General features: G+C 37.9%; 1 protein-coding gene across 2 annotated transcripts in view; it reads left to right on the forward strand.

Moving 5' to 3' along the window:
- TM2D1 (TM2 domain containing 1) overlaps positions 1 to 21332 on the forward strand; it is a 38843-nt gene that overhangs the window by 5999 nt on the left and 11512 nt on the right. For both annotated transcript variants that reach the window (XM_054036850.1, XM_054036848.1), the window contains exons 4-6: positions 4424 to 4515; positions 13937 to 14010; positions 20490 to 20629. In XM_054036850.1, coding sequence (XP_053892825.1) covers positions 4424 to 4515; positions 13937 to 14010; positions 20490 to 20600 — 277 coding nt within the window. In that variant the 3' untranslated portion in view covers positions 20601 to 20629. The remainder of the gene's footprint in view (positions 1 to 4423; positions 4516 to 13936; positions 14011 to 20489; positions 20630 to 21332) is intronic.

The following is a 21332-nucleotide window of genomic DNA, read 5'->3' on the forward strand; positions in this document are numbered from 1 at the left end:
TGTGTTGGCAAGAGGGAGGAGGGAAAAGGGAAAGAGAGATGAATCTACTTTGTTTCAGTATATTAGGTGAGAGGAATTAGTTATTAGAAACATTGCATCACAAATGTTAAGTTAACTAGCATGGAACTTGAGAGATGTTCTAACAAAGCTGTTATTTTGCTTAAAGGCAAAATGTATAATTATTTAAGTAAATCTACCTCTGTGCTAGATTTTTTTTTCTTTGATATTGCTTCTGAGGGTATCTACACTGCAGTCGAAGGTGTGATTTGCAGATCTGGTAGGCATACCCATGCTAGATTTAAATTATCTAACACACTGTAAATAGCAATGAAGACACAGCAGCATGGGCTTCAGCACAAGCTAGTAATGTAAGTGCGTACCGGAGGGTACCAAGCAGGCTTGTACAGTCCACTCTAAAGTACATGGGACTGTGTCTTTACTGCTGTTTTTAGCATCCCAAATAGATTATAGCTAGTGCAGGCATGCCTACCTGTGATGCAAATCACACCTTTGATTGCAGTGTAGACATAGCGTAAGCCTTTGGTTCTGTTAATAGCTACTCTGCTGAACAATTGTCCTGAAACAGAAATGCTTCTTGTCATGGAAAATGTGAACTTTAGGAGGACTGAAACCTTGTTCCAGCAGTCCTAAATATCCATTTTACAGGAACCAATTCTCACCTCTTCTCTTGAGTGACTTGATGTCTACAAACACACATTTTTCATTCTAAAGGGCCTGATAATCAGATCTGTGAAGATGACTCAACTGACTTAGTTCTACATACAGATTGTGAACCGTGCAGAGTGTTGTCTGGATTCTTTCTAAGCACTGCAATTATTATTTTTACTCTTCAATATTGAACACTAAAGATGACAGTACACTTATCAATGTTCTTTGTTTCTCCTCTTTACTGCAATCCTGGAGGACTTTATAAAGAAAAGTTGGTCTTTTTTGTTGTCCAGCTGCAGAATCTTAGGAAATCGTAGCTCCAGCAATCCTAGCTGAACTTTGCCTACATCACTAGTGGGAAAGCCAGTTCCCGCTAACTTGATAATCTTATTATTCATCAGTTTGCTTATCTCAGCCATCTTCTTGTGAAATGTTAGTGTAGCTCAGTCCAGTTCCATCACTAATTTCTTTATACTTATTTTGCTGGACAGTCTAAACTCAACACACCGAAGGCCAGCATATTATTTTAGAAAGCCACAGTAAACTGCTAGCTTAGTTAATTGTGACCACCACTTTCTATCAGAATTATTGCTCTCTGCCACATCTGTGATGGAAGCCGGAGAACAAGATGAAATCTAGGCTAATGCAGTAGAATTTTCTCCCCTCCTCCCTAATTGGAATATAAAGCAATTCCTCGGGTGGTTTTCCCTTTGTTAGATTTTTCTGAATTAATATTATTTCCAGTATTGTGCTTGTTAAATTTTTATTGGGTTCACAACTGGGAACTAAAAATTCAAGAAATGAAATTGGAACAGTCCTCCTGTGCTACCTCTCAGTTAGGCACTAAAAGCAGTTTTCTTCCCATGGTTACTTAAAAGAATTTCCCTGGCTTCACCATTCCCATGACTATTTATACAGGAAAGCAGCTTTTAGCTGAGTTGTTTAAAACTCTTGTAAATTTCAGCTGTGGCTACAGGCAGAGTTTTGCATGCACTCTTGAAAAATGTCACAAAGCATGTAGTGTGCTGTCATTTCTAGGAAGGGTAAATTCCTTAATATTCCCAACTTTCATAGGTGTAACAAGTTGTCAAGTCTATATACAGATAGTTATAATGAATATCTGCATAGTTAAAACCATTACCAGTCTGTTATAAGGCCATGGTAACATTATTCTACACAGGTATTTCATATTACAACCGTAAACCTAACCATCACTCCAGGTGCTTTTCTAAGCTTTTTCAGTGCCTCATTTGAGTTTTGTTGGAGAACTTAACTGTCCTCTACTAGAAAGAAGTGAACGGAATTTAAAACAAGAAAATTGTATTCAGAAATAACTTTTTTAAGTGATGGAATTCTCATATTGATATTTATATAACAGCTGTCACTTTCAAATTGTGCAAACGTCAGTGAGTTCTCTGAAGCAGTTAAGTATTGTTATAACTTAAAGATGGGATGGTGGAGAACCAGAGGTTGCGCCTTGCTCATGTCCACAATTTAGGACTTGTCTACACGGTGTTTTAGTCTGCACAAGAGTGATGTAAATTTTAGTCCACACTAGCATGTTGTCCACTGGCCCGTGTGACCTTGCTGGAATGCACTAAAAGTTCAATAGTGTCTATTAATCTAGTCGCATTTCAAACAGTACTACATGAATATGCACTAGGGAATTTTTAGTGCATGCCAGCAGGGTTCACACAGGCCAGTTAGTGTATGATATGCTAGAATGGGCTAAAATTTTACACCCCTCTGGTACAGACTAAAGCACCCTGTAGACAAACCTTAAGTAGCAGATCAATTATTAGAACTCAGAGCTAGAGTCTCAACAGTATGTCAGTCCACTAGATAAAGCTATCTCTCTGTGTTGCTGTTGAATAAAGTTGATACAGCTGCTTGGTGTGTGTGTGTAAACAGGCATACTTTGAACAAGTGACTTCCATAGTATCTCAAAGAAAAGCTTGTGAACTCTGCATTAGAGTGCTCCACCAAGAAAGACTGGGAGTCTTTCCTTGATTGCTCCCATATGAAAGGGTTGTTTCCAAATCCAGGAGTGCTCTAAATTGGCATGGCGTGTTCTTTTCTGCATAATGTATGTAGGCCCTGCACATGCTTAACTTTAGGCACTATGAGTTCTGTTAGAGTCAATGGAATTACTTGGGAAATAGGAAACATGGGCGTAAGTCTTTGGAGAACTGATAAAAGGCACTAGAAGATCAAACCAAATGGTGTGATCTTTAAGAACAGCACTTGCTCATTATGGACGAAAGAGGATAACAGAAGGGAAGTTTTTTGAACGTGAAATAGGAGGGGAATGTGGATGTGGAAGGAGTAAAGATCTCAGTAGTGGGGTCATTAAAGCCAGATAATAAGCAAAAATGTAAATATTTATTAAAGGCGTTTGCATCCCTTCTTGGCCACTGCCTTTGAGAAAATGAATATTTTTATTCAAGTATGTGTCGAAGATTTTATTTTAGCCACTTTCACTAATTGCTGATTAGCCAGGCAAGTGTCAGAATAGTGAATTGTTGCATATTTTAAGGTTCTAATGACACTTGGTTCTGTTGCCCCTTTCCAAGGCTGGTTCTTCCCTAATGTGGCAATGGATGGCTCTGGGATTGTTAAAAGGAATAGCATCTCTAGGTTCACTGATTAGCACTAAGCTCACTTCAAAAGTAACTGAAAGCTACCAGTGGGCATGTCCACATCACTACAACAGTTGATACTAGGTAGCACTCTTTTTGGCAATCTCAGAAGAGAGTCCAGGGAGCCTTTAACTTCTGCTTGTGCCATATCTGTGTGAATAACTAAAGGGCTTCCTCCATCTTTAGGGCTGTAATTTTGACATCTTTTGCTAGCAGTACATTTTTGTGCAGCCAACTTTTGTTCATTTGTGATAGATTAATCTAAAAATAAATGTATCCTTATCTTAAATACTTCTCCTTTCTTATCTGACCCTTTCCTCATCCGAGGCTGCTCCCACAACTTTCACCAATGGGCCAGTGCTGACTTCTTCCCCAAATCTCATCGATGAATGCCTACCTTAGCTGATACCTCATCTGGCCCAGGACACTTCCTGTCAGGGCCGGCTCCAGGCACCAGCGCAGCAAGCAGGTGCTTGGGGCGGCCCCTGGAAGGAGGTGGCACATCCGGGGCTGCGGCCAGTCCCTCAGTCCCTTGGAGGGAAGGACCGTCCGCCGAAGAACAAAGCGGCATGGTAGAGCAGCCGCCAAAGTGCCGCCGATCACGGCTTTTTTTTTTTTTTCTTGCCGCTTGGGGCGGCAAAAAAGCTGGAGCCGGCCCTGCTTCCTGTTTCACTGCTTGGCCCTGGAACTGAGCCTACCAGGCGCATTTGGTGCAACTCTGGGGCTTTTCAATCAATTGTGCCCCAGAATGCACAAATGGATAGGAAAATACTCTAGAAACTAAGGATTGTGTCAACAGCTGGCTCATGTCTTGTTTGAACAAGAATGATAATCCACCTTAAGAAAAAGGATGGAAATTCTGCTGGAGCCCAAGAACACTCTTGAGGTCCATGTTACAGTGGATGTCTATACAGATAATAGTATTATACTAGATTTTTAATGTTGAATTATTGAAGACTAAGTTAAAATTGTGTAAGCTAAACAACACAAGTCTTCTCTTTCATAAAAGGAAACTTAATAGGCAATTGACTGTCATTTTAATTTAATTATTCAGAATATACACAACTTAATATCTTGTTTCAACCACAGTCATCTTTACTTGTGTCTTTTGGCAGAAATGGTTACTCATACAAAGTGGCAGTGGCTCTGTCTTTATTTCTTGGATGGTTGGGAGCAGATAGATTTTATCTTGGGTATCCTGCCTTAGGTGAGTTTTTTTTTTCTTGTTTTGATTTTAAATAATAAAACGTTAATTCTATATGATTGCAGTTTACATGCATACTTATGTCTTAACTACTGACCTCTGATTCTCAGTGTTTTCAAATCAACTAACTAGTTTACTCATCTCACTTTAAAAGCAAAGCCTTTTGCAATGAACCATGTCCATGTTTTAGCTGTTTAGAATGGCTCTGTGGCCAAATCCCGACCTGATTTAAGTGGACATAACTCCTCTTGAACTTAGTAGTGGGAAAGGGGAGGGTGCTGTAGTTCAGGGGATAGGGCATGTGATTGACAGTCAGCAAGCCTATGTTCTGTTCTCAGCTTTGCTGCCCATCTTTTGTGTGAATTTGCGCTAATCACTTAACCTTTCTGAGCCTTATTCCCTCTGTTGTGGAATTGTTTGAGATCTGTTGATGAGAAAATATATGTTATGGTTAAGCATTAATTATGGGAATTGAGCTTGCTTACCCCAGGACTGACTTTGGACAATGCTGTTGAGAGAGTCAATGTGGCCTCCGCTCTTTTGTCCTTCATGATGGGGATCCCTGGGTAACAGTCCAAGTGACTGTGACTAAAAAGGTGATCAGAGTAGTGTAATGATTTTAAGTTGTTTCAGTAAGTAATATTCTCATTACAAAAATGTATACTGAGAAAATTCAGCTGTCAAAACCCAAGAAATATCAGTTATAATAATAAATGTTCTTCAATTCTGTGCAGTCACTTTAAAAAAGCAGCTCTGAAAAGTCGCAGTAAACTTTCCAATAATAATCTTAACTGATGCCTTATTTACGTTCACACAGTACAGGTTAACAATTTATATAACTTATAGCACGGTGTAGGAAATCAGTTGTATAAAGGCTATGAATCAGTTATTGGTATTCTAAGTATTACATATTTTATATAGTAGAAGATATACTGTAGGAAGATGTGTGTGACAGAAATGGAGCTGCTCTGTAATTTATGAATATTGTTTATGCTGACCTGGTTGTTGGGATGTTTTCTGTGTGAATATATTGGTTGAATTCAGTAGGGAGCTAGAAGGAAAACCAGCAGAAAAGAAAAGAATTGTTCAAGATAAGCCACTTTCTCTCAATGCTCAAGGGCTGTTAAGAGACAGTGCTGGATAGGAAAAGGCCTGGGAACCAGAAGATCAAAAGACAGAGTTTAAAAGGAAGACTTTCATGAGGAGGGCAGTAGCTACTGGGGAGCCATTGAGGAGAACAGACTGACACACAGGATCTGCTAAGGAGTTGGAAGAATTTAGGCCATCAGGGGATATTAAGCCTTTGGGTAAGGTAGATATGTTTGTAGGCTATTTTAAAATGCTTTATTCCTACTATTAAAATAAATATTTTAATTTTAAGTAGGCTTTTTGGTCACTGAATACCACTGGCCACAGAGTCCTGAAAGGAAGAACCGCAGGTGCCAAACCCATTTGGACCTGCTGGGAAAGCATTGTTGATACACAGTTTGGGCCCTGGGCTACAGCACCCTAAGTGTCCAAGAACTGCAGAACTCCACCCTAGGAGATATATAGGCATGGGACCTTTTACCTGTAGGAGTGCACTTAGAGACCAGAAAAGGCAAAAGTGCTGTTCTGCAATTAGAATGTGTGTAAAATAGAACTTGATATATATTCTTGTAGCTCAATGTAAGTCTGTTACTATACATTAGCGATGTGTGTGCTGAAATGAGTTAAATGTCTTTGTGGAACTTGCACAATATAATGCTATATAAGCTATGTCTTGAGGGTCAAAGTTAAGATGGAATATCTGGTGTGAATTTCCCCATGTCTACGTTTAAGAGAATGTATGAATTTCTACAACATCTTAGCTGATCATTTCCTTAAATCTTACTGCATATGTTGTATTAACTGTTCTGGATATGTAACATTTTAAATTAATAACTGTAGTGATCTTCATTTTCAGGTAATATTTTCTATTTCAAAATACGTTGTCGTAATTCTTTTTATTTCTATGAAAATTACTAATATGTAAACTAATGTCTATTTGATTGTTGTGCTTTCCACTAAGATATTTAAATTCCCAACCAAAAAAGTTGCCACCTTTTAGATGAAATTAGTTAAGATACTGATTTTAGAAAAATCTATTGTAAGAGTTTCACTCTTGCAGTCATTTCAGGTTATTTTTAAATTGCCTGTTTCTAACTTTTTTGAAGATATTCAAGGTATTTACAGATTGCTTTCCACTGGTTTTGAAAACGAAGTACTAGAAATAACCTATAGATTTCTGGACATGTATCTAAACATGTATAGATAAGTGTGTCATATCTACATCTGCATGACCAGATCCTAATCTTATATGTACAAAAACAAGTAAACATGAACAGAATATGGGACCTGATCCTGCAAACATTTACCACTCAGGATAGTGCTTACTATTTTTAATTCTGTTTGAAGCTATTGGCTTTAATAGGACTTCCCACAGTGATAAAAATTACCTCAGATAGTGTTTGCCAGATTTATCCACAGGATGAAGAAAATGATGATGGCTTTTTAAGGTACACATAAATCCTATTCTGCTAGAATTACCTTCACTATATTGTAAGAAACTCTCTGTCTAAGCTTCATTAGTTTCTCAGTATGTTACAAACAGTTGCCTTTTTTGTATAGCTCTAGACTGCATGATGTAATGGACTGGTGAAGCTAAGTACACTAGTACTGCTTCAACTGGGATCTTTGAGTTTCTGTCTGCTAAATATGAAGTGATGTTAATGCTCTCTGTTCTGATGGATAATTCTGTGTTAACCTCCGTGGCCTTTTTTTCTGACATGCAGTAATTAGCACATTTATATTTTGCACATTTATATTTGCATAAAAACATTAGATCTGCTAAGATCCTTTTTTTTTTTTTAGAGGCAATTGATAACTCTAGATGCCCAATTTCTGTAAAACAAATGTTTCAAAATACAAATATTTTCTTATTTTATCAGGTGGACTTAGAATAAGGATGTGCACTACTTTTAATGCAGATGTCTGAAACCTTGGCTTTGAATTCTTATATGTATTACACTTAAATTACCAATCGGACCTGAAATATAGTACACAGATATTAGCCACAATTAAAATATTTGCAAGTTAAGCTCTTATAAAGCTTGGAAGCTGTTCCCTCTGAAAGGATGGAGAGGAATGAAGCAAAAAGAATACTGGTAACTAATCACACAACTTCTTGTAGAGAATTCTTGTGCTTTGTCAAACAAGATACCTCTTAAATATTAAATTCCTGCAAATTACGTTTAGGAGCTGACCTGCAAAGCAGCAGGTTACCTTAAAAATTAGTTGTTGTTTTTCTTCTTTTACCACGATATATATTGTTGTTGAATTCATATTTTGAAAAAACTGAAGAACAGGAGTACTTGTGGCACCTTAGAGACTAACAAATTTATTAGAGCATAAGCTTTCGTGGACTACAGCCCACTTCTTCGGATGCTGTCATTCATAGACTATCCTTATATGAAGCTGTATAGTGCTTACTACTTTGTAAATGTGTTTATTTGGCACATTGCCTTTAAAGACAAGATACACGCATTTGCTTTGCATGGTACTTTAAAAGCTGGAGCACACATCGATTTTCCTCACTGACCTTTCTACATACAACAGATACCATTTTTTAACAAGATGGTATAAATCCTGACAATACAAAGACAGACTATAAACCAGTTTTTCTTGCTTCAAGAAACTGTCAGAATAGGATGTCACAAAATAATAGTCTCCTGTTGTTAGATAAATAGTATGGCAAAGGCTTTCACTCTAAGGTATTTCCTCTTTAATTGAGTGAATTTAATTCTCATGAAGATGGAGAAATAAAGCATTGGCTTTAGCCGTTCATTGTGAAAGCTTCCCCATGCAGCTCTGCTGATGCACCTTTCTTCTGAGCTGTAAGCCCCCTGCTATTTCCATCTTTGTTAGTCTGTTCCCAAGGGGGTCCATGGTGCCATATAGTACCAATTCATGTTTTGTGTTTGTGAGACCACCAAACTCAGTCTCACTTGGGATTTAAATTAGGATTTGAACTTTACTTGTAAACCTCCATATTTCCATTTGGCCATACAAACAAACAAGGCTTCAAGCTAAAATTGCATAAGCCTTCATTCAGAAACTTTATTCTCCCTCTCCCCAAATATGAGAATACTGTAATTCAGTTTTAGATGAGTATCAAAAAATCCAGACCTCTAACTTAACATTTTAGGTCTAAAATAAAGTTTATTTTTTGGCAGTGAATAGCATTGACTACATCATTGTGAAGAGTTAGTACAGAGTACATAACACCATACTGTCCAGACTTCTAAACATCTTGCAATCCTGCAACAATCCTCCATTTTTAATGAGCTATCAAAGGTTCTTTGCTCTTACCTCTACAGGGGGGGGAAAATTTCTAGTTAACATGTGTTTAATTGCAGTGTAGAGGCTTCGGCTGGAGCCAGGGCTCTGAGGTCCTGCGAGCCTGAGTCATCTGGCACGGGCTGGCCATGGGTTTTTAATTGCAGTGTAGACATACCCATTGAAGCCAAAAAGTTGTATGGATAGCAGAAACATCTAACGTTTTGTAAGAAAAGCAGGGTGGATTTGATTTAAATCAAATTGATTTAAAAAGACTTGATTTAATCATGGATTTCTACATAAAAGTGCATTCTTGTTGGTTGTTATAACCTTAATACATATTGTTCAGAACTCAGAGATAGATGTAGGTTTCATCTTTAGAAGGTACACACTATACATTTTTAAAGTGATTTATTTCAAAAAGTTTTCAGATTAGTTTTACAGCTATATCAGAAAATGAATGATTGGTCATTTATTTTACCAAAGATAATTGAAGCAGATATTTTGAAGTCATTGGGAGATGAACTATCTCCAATTCAACAAGTTAATCATTAATATTTGGAGGATTTTCTTGCCATGCTGTATTAGGAGGACAACATCACCAGACAGACATTTAAATTGTTTTATTTAAATAAACCAACAATGTTATATATTCTGGATTTTTTTCTTCAACAGCAAACATATAATATTTTAACAAAACAAGCATATGAATTTTTGAATTTAGTTAAACATTCAAGTTTTTTAAAATCAGGTTTGTTTTTGTTAAAATTGTTTTTAACTAAAACAGTTAAATGAAATATTTAAAAAACAAAACAAAAATTAAATCGACTATATCAGCTAGGTCAACGTGAGAAACTTAAAACATTGGCTTCTGCAGCTAACTCCATAGTCTTCACCTTCATTTTCCTGTTTGTTCATAATCTGGAAAAGAAAAACAAGCTTTCCTGCTTTTACAGGTCCCAAACAATTTCTCAATTTGGAACAAATTAGTCCAAAGGAAGAAAATATTCTTTCTACATGGCAGAAGCTAATGCTGTTAAAAGTGAGATTATCACTTCAACAGTCTCTGAATCCAAGTGCTTATGTAACTTCCACCAGTTCACCGATGTGACTTCCTTTAAAACAACATCAGCAAACATATATTTCTTGAATGGTTCTTATTCCCAAACTGGGTCTCTTTTACAGCCTGCTGCCATTATAGGTTTTCCCTTCTAGTAAGAGAATGGTATGGAAGATCTCAAATCAATGAAGGCTACACTCAGAAAGACCTCAAGACTTCGGGAATATGCTGCTCAAACAGTTTCACTTTTGTTTCTACTGCCTGTCCCTCCCTTCTCACATTTATCTCCAGACTTCTTCTCCTTGTCCAGATCTATTCCGCCCCCAACAATCTTCTATTCATTGAACTTTTTGAAACCTTTCACTTTTAGAGAGGTAAGGGATTGACTCTGTGTACACAAATTTGCAGAGGGACAGTAGGGTTGAGGTCTGTTATTTCTCACCTCTATATATTATTTATTTATTTAAAAACATTTTTGCTGTTAACAAGCATGTTATCTCTGGAGACACAAATCTACAGTTTGAGAACTGCAAAACTAAGCATCTCTGATATCATCTTCTAGACTGAGCACTGAGTCCCATTGGGTAGATAGAAAGATTAACCTAAATAATCTATACAGAAGCCTCTGGACCCCCATAAAATTGGGTCCCTAATCCATGAACTATTGGAACTCATTTACAAAACTTTTCTTAAACATTACATCAATATATTGTTTCATACTATAGAATTTATAATCCCTATTCCATGATGAGATATCTTTGAGCTATAAGGTATCTTTATCTTTTTTCCCTCAAAAAGCATTTTATAAAAAAAAATCTGATTTAAATTAAAAAAATCCGATATTTTTTTTTAAATAATTGATTTTTATCCACCCTGAAGGAAAGTAAACCTTTATGCTTCAGGACTTTAGCCAATCTCTAACCAATTGTGTTAGGAAGAGACTTTCTCTGTAGGGCATCTTGCACCTTTTTCTGAAGCCATTGGTGTTAGCCACTGTTAAGCTACTGGACTAGTCTGATCATGTTCGTCAGGTGCTTTGCTTACAAGATGTTCTGAAACTCATAGAGCACCCCTCCCCATGTGCTCTTATTTCTTGCAATATGTGGATTTAAAAAATTAATTTATAGCTACAAATAAGTAACACTATTCACTTGAAAAGGAAATAAGTGTAGTCCTGTTTCAGTCTTAGGTTTCTTTTTAGTCTCCAGATAAAATACTTTCTCCTCTTCTACACATTAGTATAATCCATATTAAATCTACACTTGCAATTTGGGACAACAGGCCCAGCCAGAAACTGCTGCTCAGGCCCCAGTGAGGTTTGCACTTGCAAGCCCTGGTTTACAAGTCCAATGCTCTAACCCCTGAGCTATGGAACCAGGTCCCAGGTGCCCTCAGCACGGGCTGAAGGTTGATTCCAGTCGACGCGTGGCTGGCATTGCATATCTTCCAAGAGCCTTGAGCATCTTACGTTATCCAGAAGGGCAATAATCCCCAAAATTTCTCAGGTTCACGAAAATTCAATTACCCTTGTGCTTTATGGTAGTCATTTTTAAAAAATGTAATTCAGGATTTTTAGCTCCAAAGACATCCACCCTAATTTTTCTGATATTTTTTCCTCACTTAGGATGGATTTAACTATAAGTTCCCAGGCTTTTTTACTTCAATAATCAAAGGCTCAAACCCTTAACGCATCAAGACCTATAGCCACGATAGTTGTTCCTGTAGAAAGTCTGAAGTTTGATTAGTGAATGGGTTGTTGCAAAATTCTAATCCTTTACCAAGTGTCATTGTTGATATTCAGAATATGGTTGGGGGATGGGCAGTGGGGTTGCAGCATTTTTTATATAAAATCAATACAATGGCTTGCTTGTCAACAGTCAGTTTATTTGGGATCATCCATTCCCTGACAGAAGCAGAACTAAAGAGTAAATAGTGCTGAAATATTTTGCATAAATGTGATGAAAATTACAAACACTCTTGCAGACATATACTTCCCTCTGCTGTGTTTAGAGGGAGCATTGGTTCATCCAAACTACTGAATACAGATGAAAAAGTTCGTTTGTTACATGGAAGACGGGTTTGGAGTTCCTCCCCTTAAATTTAAATAACCCACAATTTTTGTGATATAATGGCCTGTTTTTTACCCCTCTACTCTTACAATTATTTGGTCACTTCCACTGTTCGTTTATTTTTTCTTCCTCCTTTCTGTCTTTGCTTCTTTTCTTGCATTTCCTCCCCATACTCCCCAAAGCAAAAATTGGGCTCAATAAGTGTTTCTATAACCAATAATGGAAAATGAAAGTGACTAGAATGATAAAATCTTGCAGCTAATTCCATACATAAAGTGCTTACACACTTGGAGCTACTGTCTCTGCTTCTGACACCAGTACAGATGGTGGGGTGAAAGTGGCTTGTTGGGTCCCTAAAATGCCAACTTCCAGTGGGGTTCAGAATATGTATTGAGAGCGTGACAAAAGATGGGAGAGTTATCCATGAATACTTTGGGTGGGGAATGCTCCAGTTGCAAAGATAATAAATTTGGTACTCTAGTATTTACCAGAGAAATTGGCATGCATCATTTTAGTCCTAGCTCAGCACTGTTGTCCCCTGTTGCTGGCATTTGTTTTGCTGGCTGTTGCCCTTATGTTTTTTGACACTACAGCCAATACTGATGGCAAAGCTTAAAATGCTTGGCTGCTGCAAGTCCCAGATACCAACCACTGAGAACAATTTGTTTTAAACATTTGTGTATTTATAATTTTGTATATATAACATGACTTGTGTACTTCATTGATTGACACCATTTCATATTATAGTGTCATAGCGAAATTATTTTTGGTCCATTGGAAGGCCGTCCTGCTAACAGTTTTTCTTCCTCTTGGTCAAGAGTCACATACTCATTATTAGGTCTCCATTTTTCAACTTTCTTAACAATATGGCTGTCTCTATGTATCCTGTATTTCCAGCATGTTGATTTCTGTTGCATCCAAAGTGTGCTGTGCATTTTACATGCAGGTATAAACTTGTATTCCCTGCTAAAGACAGTACAGTTCTCCCCATACAATATCCTACAATTAACTTGACCTAGTTAAAGACAAACATTCCTTTTCACACTTTCAAATCTTGGATAAAATTTTCTGACGAGCCTAAGTGACTTAGGAGACTGACACTCATTTTGAAAAGTAACTTAGCCCCTTAAGCTTCATTGAAAGTCCTTGGGGTTTAAGCTTCTTAAGTCACTTTGATGCTTTTGAAATTTTTACAATGTTCACATACAATGAAATCTGTACAATAAACTATTTAAGGCAGCCTTCTGCTTCTAAAGACAGCCTCTAAGTATCTCCACATTTTATTACAGTTCTGCCTGACCTTTAATGGAAAATCATCTCAATGAAACAATCATTTGTTAGTCACTTACAGACATATTCCACTGCATTTAGAATGAATACATTAAAGTTCCTAGAAAAGTATCTACAGTGTTGGCAACCCCTTAAAGATTAGTATTGTATACACTAGCAATGAGAATAATATTCAAACCCAGCATGTAATGCAGCAGCTGTTTCCAAAGTCTAATTAGTATGTTCTACAACTTGAGACAGTAGAAAGTGTTTCATGTTAAAATAAGTTTTGGAGCTCCAGTGCGCAAAGATTTCTTTGTTTTAAGATTAACTGTGCATCCGGCAAGAGAAAGGAAAAACTCAGTAATTTAAATTGACAGTAATATGTTCATTCTCTTCCTTTTCTCAGAATTGTGTCTGTTAAAATCATTTTGTATTTAAATCTTTTAAACTAAGCAAGTTTCTTTACAGGTTGGTGCATAAATGTAAAAACAAAGACTCTGATAATTAATGAAAATATTCTTGTGTTAATTTCACTCTCACGGTAAAATGTTCGGGGTGGGGGAGAGGAGATGGGGGGGAAATGCCTACGCACCTGGAAACTGTAAAGTTCCACAAACTTTATAGAGAATTGCTTAAGGCTGCAATTAAGTCTTATTTTCCTTTCTAGGTTTGTTAAAGTTCTGCACTGTAGGGTTTTGTGGAATTGGTAGCCTAATTGATTTCATTCTGATTTCAATGCAGGTAAGTTGACACTTTCAAACTAGGATACAAATCAATTTTTTGTTTATTAAAAGTCTGATAAAGTCCAAAAAAGGGGCCAGTCTGTTTTTGGCTTCAAGAGAATTTTCTGACTATCCTACACATTAAAATCCAGGTACTGATTTCTCAGTCATGATGTTGCAGAGGGTGCATCATAGGAAATAGATTTAAATGTATATAGATGAGATCTTAAAACAAATTACCAACTAGATATTTCTTCCAGTCACTGCAGTGCAACCACCTCTAAGTGTAACCTGGAAGCTTTTTCACACACAAAGCAACACTGCATATATGTGATATGGCAGAGTGAAGACTGATGTATCCTATTAAAACTATTTGAGAACTTAAGCAGAATCTAGTTGTCCAGCACTGTAATTTGGCCAGGTCACATGTGGCTTCGAGTGGTAAATACGACAGGATTTAGGATTGTATTTAGGATCCCTGGCTTAACATATCACCAGGAAGATGTGTGTAAATGCATTCAAGAGGGTGCAGGGATAAACCTAATGACCTAGGGTGACATTTTCTAAAGCACTTAAGTGCCACAGTCCACTGAAAGCCAATGGGACCTGTGCTCCACACTCACTTAGGCACTTTTGAAAAAAATCTCCTCCTCTCCTTGACATGTATAAATTATCAGAGTTTATCTTATTAAAATTAACCAACCTCTAAAATGGTGACCAGTGGTGCTACAGAAGCCTGGATTATAGTTAGTATTTCTTTGTACAAACACAGCAAATTACTGGAGACCAGGAGAAAGGAGGCAGTGATGATGCCGAATAGTAAACACTAAAAATGTCCCCAGGTGGCTTGTAAAGCTTGTGCATTTATTTCCTAAACTTCAAGAATCCAACCAGATGCTTGCTTTGCAGACCAGAATGTGTTGGATGTTGTGTACCATTTTAAAAGTTAAAACAAATGGATATATCCAGCACTTCTGTTCGCAGAACAGTATGTGGTAAGCATAGATCTCCACAGTCATGGTCTGGCTTCCAAGCTCCATTTTCATTTCTGCTTTACTTCTTCTGGTTAGTGCTCTGCACATTCCCCAGAGTGGAAAGGGAAATACTATAGTAACTGGTGTTCTATAAACATCAGAAACACACCTCCCCCCTCAATCAAAAGGTGAGCTTAGGAGCAGTTTGGTCAGTGTTTCTAACACAAGAGGTATTATAGAAGAGTGAGAAAGAAGAAGGCATAACACATGGGTTTTGTGTTTTGCACTGTGGTGCACGTGCATGTGATGTCCAACTTCTATATTTAATATTTTGAAATAAATAAAATTCAATTGCAAGTTTACATATGAACAGCTGCTGGCCTACCCCATGACTTCAGGGACTGCGGGGTTCAGAGGGAGAAAGTTGATGTTGCTATTTTACCTATATTCGCAAAAAGATGACATATGTTAATTGAGAAGGGTCTTTTTAGGATTCTTGAAGGCCTTCAACTGGGGGTGATATCTTGTGGCCTCACAAAGCTGCCGGAGTTTCTCTATTCCAGAATGGGTCTATTTAAAAGAAGGGAGGGGGAGTGTTTTGATTTCCAACTATCTTTTCTAAATCAGTCACATCCAGAATACTTAAACTCAATTTTTTTGTTCCGTTTTGCTTTTCGTACAGTTGATAGTTTTACCTCAATATGTGCTTTTTCTCACACTTTCTTGAGGCAAATCATCAGTGTCACAATGATAGAATCATGTACACTGGGGAGAAAGGTGACCAAGAATGTAGTTAACTCTTGATCCGGGCCAAAGAGAATATTGTAACTTCTCTCTCCTGTGCTAAAATATACAGAATGTATTGTCAGTCGTAAACTTTCTTTGCATCTTAATAGGAAGGAACAAATCCTCGCACCATCATACAACCTGTTTTGTAAGGCCACTATAAATTGTGGCCACAATAGGCTAAAATAACTTACCTTTATTTGATAGAATATTTATTCCAGTTGACCATAGACCTTTACATACACTTATTTCCCACACTGTTTAATTTCGTCTCCTTCCACCCAAAACGATTCCTACTCCCCCATGGGATAGCAATGTTTTTTCTTTGGGCCATCATCTCAAACATTGTGTATGGCCTAATGGGAGACAAAAGAACAGTGTGTCTGTGGTTCATGCTACTGTATTTGTAAAGAAAATTTAGAATAAACTTGCATATTCTTTTCTAATACAGATCTGCAAAGATAAAACCTGCAATGCTGAAGTTATTACCTTAGTAGCTATTGCTAAACTAATTGGACTGAACTAAAGCCCAACTGAGCATTTGCTGTTTAACTTCAGCACTGTAGCCACAAAGGCACATATGCATTCTATGTCATTTGCATTGTCTTCCATGTTAAAAATTCTAAATCAGATGGTTGTATATATACATTAAACCACTGTTCTTTAGCTGCCATGTTTGTATGACATTATGACATTCTAGTGTGCTGTTCAGACCAGTGAGGAGCTGTGTCACCACCTGCCTTGCAACCAGCGGTGCCTCATGATGTTTTGCTGCTGTAGTTCCCAACCTGAGCCCCTCACAAACAGCCAGCAGCGCGCGGAGCACACCCTGAGTGTCTGTGTATAGCTGCAGCCTGCCAGCATACTCCAGTCACACTCTGGTTTCCACCAGCCTTGGTTACCACTTATAGGGCAACCCCAACACACTCCCAGTCCCGAATTTTCCCGCAAAACGCGTATTCTGTACTGTCTAGCCCTCTCCTGGACAGTTCAGATATTTTAGGTCCATTGCCCCTCTAAGAGGATCAATATCCAGTAGTTTGCTATTTTAAATGGAGTTACCCATACAGTTCAATTTGAATGCAACACCGGATTAGATTTGATTAAAGAATAAAACAAGTTTATTTAACTACAAAGAGAGAGAGAGATTAAGTGAGTACAAGTATAAGGCCTTAAAGTCAGAAATGGTTATAGGAAAAATGAAGATAAAATGTTTTCTAGTGCTAAAACTTAACAAGTTAGACTTGGTTCAAGGTAAAATTGTTAACACATGTTCCCAGACCAAATTCTCAGGCCAGGATCTGCTCCCAAAGTCTAAAGACTGTTTCTTTTGTCATCTTAGGTGAAGTAGAGATAAATAGTGAGAGAGAACTTAGGGTGTTTTGGGCCCTGACTTGTATAGGTCAGTCACCCTTTGAAATGCATTTTCCTGAGGATTACCCTAGATAAAGTTCATTCCTGCTGTGAGGATAGAGACAAGGAATCTTTGATGAAAGAGATTTCATGCTGCTGTTTGCTAAGATGCAAATCTGTTTGTTCCTGACCCATTCCTTGACAAAGAATGGCCACTTGACAGACGATTGGCCATCAGTTTTAATGACACCTGGCAAGAAGTCTCACCTTGTCGTTTGTCTCTGAGATACAGGTTTACCCACTTCCCAGACTTGTCTGGTAAACATCTTCAGTCATGATTTCAGCTTATATTCATAACTTTACATACTATGCTGCTGTAGCCATTTCACCATGATATTATTGACCAGAGAGTTATTAGTGATACCTTTGTGACAGTTGTACCCAGGGTACAATCTGAACTGATGAACAGCTGTGTCCCTTCAATTCTCCAACCTGGGGTGCCTTATACACTGCTTCGCCGTGAGAGCTACCACTCCTGGTTTGCTCACATACAGCCTCCATCATGTAAGTTACTCCCAGCTATGGAGTATGAGTGCTATAGCCAGTCGCTCATGAATTACACTACAGAGCAACACCAGCAAATTCCCAGTTCCAGACTTTCTCCCAGAAATGTATGTGTTGTACTGCCCAGCCCTCACCTGGACAATACAAGCTCATATAAACTCCATCATTTTACTAATAGAAAATGATACTCATGAATCTTGTTATCTCAAATGGATTTTCCCAAACACACTGGTTTAGATAACAGTAAAACAAGCTTAATAACTACAGAAAGAGAGATTTTAAGTGACTACAAGTAATGAGGCATAAAAGTCAGAATTGGTTACAAGAAAATAAAAGTAAAACACAACTAATGGCTAACTTAACAAGCTAGAGTGAATTTATGGCAAAGGTCTCTCTCACCACAGGTTCCAACAGTCTTACTGGCTGAAACTCTTTCAGTCAGGATCCCTCCCCAGTCCTATGCTGCTTCCTTTGTTCTTCAAGTGCTGTTGATGCCATGGGTAGAGAGAAAGAGAGAGATTACTTTGGACATCTCTCCTTTCTTATAGATCCTTCTCTTTTTTTTTTCATCTCCAGCTAAAGTTCAGGAGACAGAAAGTCTGAATGGAAACTCCCAGCTGCTCCTTTGTCAAGATGTAGGGGTTTTTTACCCACACCCGCTTTCCTGCCAAAGAAAGGCAACTTAACCAGGCCCATTTGATCTTATTGACACCTGGATGAGGCATTGGCTAGCCTTTTATCTCTGGAGAACCAGATTGTGACAGCTCTCCAGATTTGGAATATGTCTTAGTAACATCATATAGTAGTATCTTATAGCTTTACATACAATGTTGCCACATATACTTTACTAGAACAATAATGAACAACAAATTATGAGTTTTCAAGTGATACTCACAAGGCATGCTCTGTACAAGATTTATCATAGTCCTATAAAGGGGGTGAACATAGGGGTACAGACCGTCACAACCATACAAGGCATACTTTGTACAAAGATTATTACTATGGTGTGTAGGGTGTGAATATGGGGGTGCATTCAGTCACAGACATACTAGGGGATGAACCTAGTGTTTCTTCTCCAGTGCTAGTCCAAGCAAAACATGGAGCATGTGTTGCTTATTAGTGTCACCTGGTTGTAAATATTCAGTATGGGTTTTTGGCCTGTAGCGCTTTTGCTCGGAAGCAGTTTTTACTTGCCTTTCTCCTTCTTCTCTCAGAACCCCTTCATAATTAGCTGTATGCACAGAGACACCATCAACTTTCCTGAAGAAGGTTAAATTCCTGTGTTTCTGAAGGAGATAAAGTCAATACCTGCTGGTCCATCAAGAAGGCATTAAAGGAGAATTGAAGGGAGCTTGGTTTAGTTCTGCCATCTGAGCTGATTTTTGTGGTGCAGAGAGAGTGGGGGGAAGCTTTGTAACATGTTAAGGGGGAAATGTTGTTGCCTCATTGCCCTGCTTCTCAAAGTCAGTTGAGACATCTCTCAACCAGTAACAACCACTATTCTGTAAGGGATTGCTCAAGAAAGCACCAAGTGGCAGGGGTGAATAGCTTGCTACATAATAATTTTGTCATACAGTACAAGTTGAATTTTACTTAATTGACTCTGAGGCATTCAAGCACCATCAAAATAGTCTAAAAATCTGAAAGACAACAATAATCAAATCAGACACAACGATGTTCCCACAAAGCAGAGAAACCTTCATCAACAAAAGGGATCAGTTGTCCATTGGCGCAAAGAATGAAGGATGGAGGGAGAGAAGGAGTGCCAAAAAGGTCAAGAATAAAGCAACTGAAATAACTGGGCTTTGCACCATACTCTGAAAACAGCCAGCAAAAGATTGACATTCTAGGGCCTATTCTGTCTTTATTCAGGTTCTTATGCCATGTCCATCTTCATGGAATTCAAATGTCTTCAATCATACAGAGGTGAAACAATTTGCCTAAGGTTACATGGTGGAAGAGCTACCAAAAGAACCCATTGTCTCGTGACTCCCAGCCCTCTGTCCTATTCAGTAGACCATGCTGCCTCCCTATGGGCTATTTTTTCACTTCTGGACATTATGATTTTAAGGGAAGAAGATTCTGGGTTCATTCTCCTCCTTCCTTCTGATACTGTTCATGTTTCAAAAATCAACTCCCATTAGCTACAACTTGCAGCCTTAGCACAAGAGAAGACCAGGAATGGAAAAAAATTCAATTCATAACTTAAAACATGCAAGTGTTTTATAAAAGAATATATGTTATGTTAGTGTTTTTCAGGTTTTTTAAATTATATATGCTCTAAAACTTTACCTTATGCCAGTAGCCTTGCCTCCCATCAGAGATAGGAACAGTTGAGGACAGTTCTTACCCCTCTCCCCCTCACAATTTTCTCTTCTTGTTCTTCATCTCCTTGGGCCCTCTACCTCCATTTATCAATTGCAGAAAAATCCCAGCGAAGCTCTTCTTTGGCCCCATTCCTTACCAGTTTCATATTCCCAAAATAGCTGCCATCATCTCAGTTTCTTTCTCCCATCTATCCTCCCTTATTATGGAAATGGAGACATTTTCTGGGGCTCATCCATCTGTCAGCAAGATCTTCTAAAAGGCAGCCTGCTGTGGCTCAAATCCTGATTGGTTCAGTCTAGGAGCTCTAGGGAAGTCTTGCTTCAAAGAGAGTACTCACTAAAATGGTTAAACTGCAGCACAACTTCAAAATGAATCCAGTTTATATTTTGTAATTTGAGCATGATTAATTTTGTGATGGACAATAATTGAGATATTAGCACAAAAAAGTGTGTACATATTAATTAATATTGGAAAATCTTGTTTTTTTTTCTAGATCGTTGGACCTTCCGATGGCTCTAGTTACATTATAGATTACTATGGAGCAAGGCTTACCAAGCTGAGTATTACCAATGAGACATTCAGAAAAACACAGACGTATCCTTAAGTCTGGCAGGAAATGTCGTCTACACACAGGTACATTTTGATTGATTGGATTCAGTAGTCCACTGAAATTCCTGATAACTGATTTATATTAATGACACTTTATTAGAATTATGTAACTGCATATTAAATGTTGTGTATTGAAAAAAAGCTGGTAAAGATATTTAGAGAAATGTCATCAAGCACAAGACTTCACATCAGAAGTCTCTTCTGTGTGACTGCTTCATTTCTGTGAACACGTAGCTCATGACTTCTAGGCTGTGCTCCTTGTGAGTTATGCAGATATTCATAATTTGCACTGTCAATGTTTTATCTTTCAATGTGAGTTAGTAACAGGCAAAGCATCTGGGGAGAAATTTTGGCACTGTTGAAGTCAGTGGGAGTTTTGGCATTGATTTCAGGAGGGGTAGGATATCATCCCGTGTCTAAAACCCGTGTCACTGTTTCCAGGATTGTAAGGTCTCTGTAACAGTTATGAAATGGACATCTTTATTTTTTTGAAAAGTCAGAAAAAAGACTTAAGAGCCTAATTTTAAAAAGATTGGTCCAAAATCTGAGAGGATTTATATCCTTTGCAATCCTATTACATTCATGGAAAACCTCTTTAAATTAAAGAACAAATTTCAGTGAAGTTGCCTGATTTGGCTCACAGTTTAATAATGATAATCAGCAGCTGGGGAAGGGATAGAAAAGTGTAATGCCATAAATAGAACACCCTCATTCAACAGGCACAGTA

This window comes from Malaclemys terrapin, chromosome 8, assembly GCF_027887155.1.
Source record: "Malaclemys terrapin pileata isolate rMalTer1 chromosome 8, rMalTer1.hap1, whole genome shotgun sequence".
Lineage (NCBI taxonomy): Eukaryota > Metazoa > Chordata > Testudines > Emydidae > Malaclemys > Malaclemys terrapin.